This window comes from Ruditapes philippinarum, unplaced genomic scaffold (genome assembly GCF_026571515.1).
Source record: "Ruditapes philippinarum isolate M1 unplaced genomic scaffold, ASM2657151v2 ctg5532_1_1_1_1, whole genome shotgun sequence".
NCBI classification, from domain to species: domain Eukaryota; kingdom Metazoa; phylum Mollusca; class Bivalvia; order Venerida; family Veneridae; genus Ruditapes; species Ruditapes philippinarum.
In genome coordinates, this window is record NW_026866158.1 from 99,485 (window position 1) to 106,789 (window position 7,305).

At 33.1% G+C, this 7,305-nt stretch overlaps 1 protein-coding gene across 1 annotated transcript; it reads right to left on the minus strand.

Moving 5' to 3' along the window:
• Positions 1 to 1,670: 1,670 nt before the first annotated feature.
• Positions 1,671 to 7,013, minus strand: LOC132731498 (E-selectin-like; the record flags this gene model as incomplete). Its single annotated transcript, XM_060717695.1, has 8 exons — positions 1,671 to 1,969; positions 2,202 to 2,405; positions 3,948 to 4,150; positions 4,282 to 4,291; positions 4,361 to 4,624; positions 5,687 to 5,866; positions 6,526 to 6,699; positions 6,874 to 7,013. Coding segments are annotated over 8 exons (1,474 nt in total), but the record flags the coding sequence as incomplete, so codon positions are not given.
• Between the last annotated feature and the right edge of the window lie 292 nt (positions 7,014 to 7,305).

Sequence of the window (7,305 nt, forward strand, 5' to 3'; positions counted from 1 at the left end):
TACTGATGGACTGTTATCAAAGTTATCACTAGCTAATGGCACAGTCCAAGTTACAATAGCACTTTCTAATCCCCTCTCTGCATTAATCTTTATCTCAGAGGGACAAGCTGTAATCACTGGTGGTTCCGCATCTGTAAATGAATGTACAGATGATATTTTATATCATAAGCAATAATTATTGCAATTAAAGCATGTTCTACGTTACAGGTTTTTCGGTTAAAATATTTATAAAAAAACTTGATAATCATTTATCTGTATTTTGATAAAACGATATATATATACATCTGATACCTATGCAGTTAGGGGTTGTAGATATTTCCCAAGTCCCATCAAACATGCATCGTGCGAAAGACATTTGTGATAATGCAAAACCTTCATTACAATTTGCTTGACAAATTGTGCCATAGGGAAAGGTGTTTGCTGCACAAGAGTAAACCCCATTATCTGGAGGTGTTGGCAACGTTGGGCATAGAACCTCTGTAATAAGATATAAAACAGGTTTTTGAGCAATAATGAATTATGATTACTATAATGTTGAAATTCTTACTGTGATTACTACAAAAATGTATGCTGTATTAAAAAGTATTAAAATATGTAACCTTAAAATGCCCAAAGCTTCTGTTTGGTTGAGCCTGTTCATGGACAGTGAGAGAAATTGTAACCTACAAATTAGTACCGGCGTAAGCAGAATTCTATATGCAGGCATGAAAATGATGAAAGTTTGAATTTAGAACAATGGAATATGTTTAATGCTTGTGTATATCAACCGTATAGTATTTAGAATTTCTGTTTTGTCAAAATGAAAGAATAAATAAATTAATGATTATATGAGAAAGCAACTCCTGAAAACAAAAGGGTCTTACTTGAACATTCGAAGTTCGTGGCATTCCATGACCCATCTTCTAAACATTGAACAACCGCAGAGCTCTGACTTTCATAACCTATTTTACAAGTTAATGTACAAATACTACCATATATATAGTCTGATGTACAGGATACCTCTGCATTTTCTGGTGGAATGTAGGCAGGACATTCAATAACTGTAGTAAAAATGAAACATAAAATGATAAGCAATGTAAATCATAATGGGATCGTCCAATAGAATATCTATGATTCCAAATCATTGCAATGTAGGTTTAAGCCCTAGTTTTTTGATACGATAAATTGTGTCAATGATTTGCCTACAATTCAAAAACCGCTATGTTTACTTCAAATGAATTGATTGTAGCAAAAACGTTGAATTTTGTCTCCAAAGTAGCAATATTTCAAATAAGATTGATTAGCAAATATTTACACCGGTATGACTCGAATCGACGAACCCTTGATAAAGAAGAGGCATAGATCTAACTTATTGGACCATCGTACCTTTTACATATATGTATTGAATAATAATGACAGTTAAGACAGCAATGTTGCATTAATAAGTGCGTTTCAAGTGGTCCTGTGAGATTGTGTATTATTGCGGCTGTGTTCCGTGATTAAAATGCAATAAAATAACAGTATAAACAAAAATATAAAACAATATATAAACAAAAATACATTCAAATATATTTGAATTCATGACTGAAACCTTAAAACCTTTAAACATTATTGCAAAATTACACAATATCCTTAAGGCTTATTAAACTCTTAAGGGTAGATTTTAAAATCAGACAATATAATTTTCTTTCTTAAAATTGAGCCAGTATTCGCCTCAATAATTTACCATCCACTTGAAGGACATATAAACACAGTGGTGAGACGTTCTCAACATCATCCATTGCTTTAAACTCAACAAATTCTATATCATTTGCGTCCACGGTGTCTCCGCTATCTGGTCCTTGTATCTTTATAACTTCAGGAGAAGGATCTACATTATCAGAGGCTGTTGGGAAATCATACTGTATAACTGCAGTTGTCTTTCCTTTTGCTGCAGGAAATGTAAGAACTTTTGTTCCTTGACAATTATCAAAAGTTGGTGGATCGATGTCTAAAACAAATAATTAGGTATATTGTTCTCTGAATACAAAAATAAATCTTAAAATTTGCTACAATGTGCATATAGACATGCCCTTAACATTGTAAAAAAACACTTGATAGATAACTTTGTTTGCCAATAATGATAAAAATTTATGATCGAAAATAAGTTTAGGAAACCTTGCATGGTTTTCCTGAGTCGACACTTGATGATAATTATACTAATACTTAATTAACAATCTTACCTAAGCAAACTGGTTGTAAACTCAAACTTAGGAAAGGAGTATTATTTGAGTCAACTTTGCATATCGCTGACGTGTATTGAGCGAGTTTGAATCCACTGTCACAAATTGCATAACACACTGACTGGTACTTTATTGGTGACGGGCAAATAAAGTAACCATTAGATGTACTGATTCCATACTCTTCTGGTGGTAAACATTCAACCTCTAAATCAAATCATACAAGATTTTTGTAGGCATTAAGTATATCGCAACACAAGTATTTAATAAGAATTACAATTAAAGTTTAAATTTTATTGTTAAATCATGGCTCTACATTTTCTGAATAAAATGACTTCTATATTTTTGTAAAGCTTACAAGTTGAAAGTTAACATGTGACGGGATGTAATGTCATTTACTCATTCACTTAAAGTATGTTACTTTCCAAATACAATTTCAAATGTAGTGAAAGCATGCCATCTGATTATCAAATTATCAAATTCAAAGCTGAAAAGATTAGATAAGGAATGAATATAATTCAATATTAAACACCGACTAATTTGGCAATGCTAGTTATAAGTTGTACACGTTTACATCAATTCAAAGTTGTACATAAATTATAGAAACAGTTTTTAGTGAAACCTTACAAAAAAGGTTCTCGGCCTCGGAAGCATTAATCACAACAAAATTACATGCAAATTGCAGACTCATTTTGACTTAGTCTGTACATGTGGGATATTGAATATGATAAACAAGATCAACAAGGAAAGGTGGCGTTCAATGAAAACTACGATAACTGCTGTAATCAATGAGAAGAAATAACAACACTGAAAGGCGACCATTACAGAACGCAGCATCAAACACAAACAAGCCACAGGACTCCCGGAGAAATTACCCAGAAGGAGAACTAGGGTGGGAGTACAGAGGACCCCGATGGACTAGGGAAAGGAGGCAAAAGTTAAAATCGGACTTTGAGGGAACGGAAAGGAAATGCTTGATCAATATTTCGTTCGATCGAAAGATTCATAGTAAATAAAACAACACTAATAGATTTAGATGACAAATACACATATGAAAATCAAGAGCACAAATTTATAATTGACTTAACTTTATAAAAGAAAATGTTGACAAAAAGCGTCAGTATACCGCGTTTCTTCGCGTTACTAAAGTAGTCGCCAATATAAATAGGAGATATTATTAATTCAAACACGGTCACGTGATTAATTCACACACGGTCACGTGATACAACAGTGGTTCGAAAAAATCTACGGATTCTGTACGTCGGGGTGATAAGGTTATTATTGTTATATTGGTCATTGTAAACGTATAAGATACAGATATTGATTATAATTTGTATTGCCACAAGTTACTAAAAATGTCAAAACCAAAGCAATTTATTCGTTACCCTCTATGTTTGATACGATCCCGGATTCCGTGCATTCCGAATGACAAGTCGCGATATTGTCCTTACCATTACTTACGTCGTGCTAGAAAAACCCAGATGAAAATATTTCGTAATATAATGAGAGAAAGTATATTCTGTTGGAGGAAAAACGAACATTTTGAGATGTCACCTCGATTTCCTTCCATGAAATAATATTTTTGAAGAGGTATTTTAGGATATAAGTAGCTTTTCTGTTATCTTCTGGAGGCTTTCTGCATAAAGTTGTGATTATCATTGAAATATAAGTAGTTCTTTGTTTTGCAGGAAAATGGCTACGTGGTTTGCTAAACGGACAGCATGAAATTTTACTTTGAAACAAATTTACCTTTACAGATTGGTGTAGATGAATTCCAGTCGCCGTTCTGGTCACATGTCGACGAAGACGCTCCTTGTAACAGATATCCTTCGTAACATGTGTAATTACACTGACTACCATAAATGAAACCTTTGTCACACTTGTAATGACCATTACTTGGTGCAGAAATGCGGGAACATTTGGTAACTAAAATAAAAGACATATGTTCATGTCTAATGAAAAAAAAAGAAAAAAAAGAAACAACGACAACAAACAAACAAATGCAAAGTTTTGTTGATAGCGTAACATCGTAATCATCACAAATCATTGTAAAAATGAATATTAAATCTCATTTTTCTCTGACATGGACATGACTAGTTTTTAATTATCAATTAATTAATTATGATTGCAATTATGACTTGGTAAGTATTGTCAATTCTTACTTTTCACTTGCACGTAAAATAAACATTCTTCTGAAGGGTTTAGAGCACTATCGAAAGCGTTGTATTTCAGAATATGAACAACACCGCCTTCAATCCGAGAACCAGGCGTAATAGAACCAGCAGTTTGGTTCACTGTAACGCTAGAATTATCCTGTTTGTCAAAAGCAGATGGTACGTGCCACGTAACGATTGCTGAAGTTTTTCCTTTTTCAGCAGTCATCGTTATATTTGATGGACAATTCAATATTATAGGTGGCTCGGAATCTGGATAAATAAAATGATTATACATGAATTATGTGTGACTGAAAGTTTAATGTATTAATGTTTGATAAATTAATGTACCCTCTTAAAAGATAATGTTATATTTTTTTCAATGATAATTTTAAATTAACATAAATAATGAATATAGCAAATTAACTACGAAGCAGTCCGTAATGTTGACATGTTAAATAAAGAAGAAACCAGGGCAAACTTGCTTAATCGGATTAAAGTACGTTGGAATGCTATTTGAAAATTATAAAATGTTCGCATATTGTATTTATATCAAAGGATTATTGCATTTTTATATTATTATGGTCACCATTGTTTAATACCATTACTGTTCATAACAGAAACGTTTGTTTTCATGTTTCTAAAACAGTTCATTAGACCATTCTCAAATTTAGGTTTTATATTGTGAATTTGCATAAGTCATATACAAAATCATGTTTGTATCTGACGAAAGAAATGTCTATCATTTTATATTTTTAAGTAAAATAACACAAAGTTGACAGAAATTGATAGACGTTGATAATGAAACGTGTTATCCTAGAACTGATCACTAAAAATGTTAAGTGCCATTCTCTTTACATAAAATTAGTAATTATTGTAAAAGATCGTTTTTACTTTTCTATTTGAGTTCAATTAATTAAAGTGATGATTAAATTAATTTCCATGAAATTGCAACATGATTGACCGCTCCGCAACATGTGTATCCACCATATATTGTATCCTCAAAAGTGTCCGCCTTTAAAAGAGTGTTTCTAGTCTTGCTCATTTAAGCAATTAAGCATACCTCTAGAATCATTTACGATTCAACAATATTGTTACAAATGAAGTATTAGATACCTTTACATTTTGGCGTCCTTGGCCGAGTGGTTAAGGTCGTTGACTTCAAACCACTTGCACCCTCACTGCTGTGGGGCTAGCTTTCGGAACGTCGGTGGTTCTACTCCGGTGCCCGTTCATGTCTGAAATAATGCACGGAAGGGCACCTGAGGTCTTTCTCCACAAGAAAAGCTGGAACGTCACCATATGACATATACTGTACCCAAACAAACAACATACCTTTACATATTGTATCCACAGGGAGAGACCATTGCCCGTCAAGTTTACAGACTATAGGAAAAAGTCTAAAGACTGAGTATCCCGGATCACAAGTTGGATTACATGACGTTCCTATAGTGAATTTACTGCAGGAATAATATCCATGTTCTATTGTAGGGAACGTTTGAGGACAAGTGTTAACTGTAATATACAAACTGCAATATCAAACAATCACCAATTTTTTGAACTTTTATGTTCTGTCCGGTCCTTTTTTACAGAAGCCTATCAGTACTCTTATAATGATTCTGTTTGACTAGATATTATAAGAGACAGAATTCAATGAACGTAACTTTCCCTTATGGAAATTTCTCTTTTCATTTCTTTACAAATCTTTAAAAAGGTGATAGCTATAATATAAATATATAATATGATAACAAACATGTATAGTTCACACGCACACGGACGCACACACACATACCCATACACACGCACGCACGAACGCATGTACACACACACGCACGCACGCACGCACGCACGCACGCACGCACGCACACACACACACACACACACACACACACACACACACACTGAAATATGAAGGTGTAACATGTTCATTGACAATAGTGACTAATTACATGGTCTTTGAACGTGGACATTCCTCCTTAATATTTGTTTAAAAAAATACACTTCAGGGTTACTTCAAACTGATAAGAAATGTTTATTTTTTCAAGTCTGTTTTCATTTCTTTCATTTAATTTTTCTTTTTAGTATCCTTACTCCTGCAGCAAACAGAATGGTATTGTTAATAATTATCAAACAAGTATATGATATTAAATCTTTTACTTAATTTCTATTGATACCTTGGCATTCAGATGACCCTCCATGTGTCCAATAACCATTCAATTGACATGTCATACTTGTTACTGTTGGGGTGTGTCCGATAGGACAGAAAAAATTACAGGTATGACCATAATGGGTTCCAGAACAATTGACTGTACCATATTTAGGCGCCTTCGGAGTAGGGCAGAATATCACTGAATAAGATAATTAACAGACACATGTTATTTCAGAAGAGATCGAAATATATAAGAACTGTTACCATATCATCTCAAAAAGCATTACAAATATCTACCATGAACACTTTTAATTATTGTCTAAATGTAAATAATCTGTGAGTGTAATATATGATAGTAAACATTACTGCAAACCTTTGACTTTAAGTGTTATCATACACGTAGCCGTCAAACCTTCGGTATCTGCCCTACTCCTGTACGAAACTGTATAAGTTCTACCCCATTTTGAACCTTCCAGGAGTCTGCCCCTACTTGGTCCATACCTGTATTTTATACTGCAATAAAATGATTGAAATACAATAGAATGATATATAATCATATTTATCTTTTATTCTTAACTATTAGTCAACAATTTTCGTGTCACTTAAGTGAAAATGAGTACAGTTATTGAAAATTAAATTATTTTGGCGTTTTGAATTCCTATTATTTTACAACTTTCGCTCTATTTTAAAACATCTCTTATCAAGTGTCATAGAATTTTATGGATTGCACTGTGTTAGAACAAACCGAAATAACCTGTAAGGGATGAAGACAAATTTCGGCCCTCTAAAACTCATTTCGTTAATG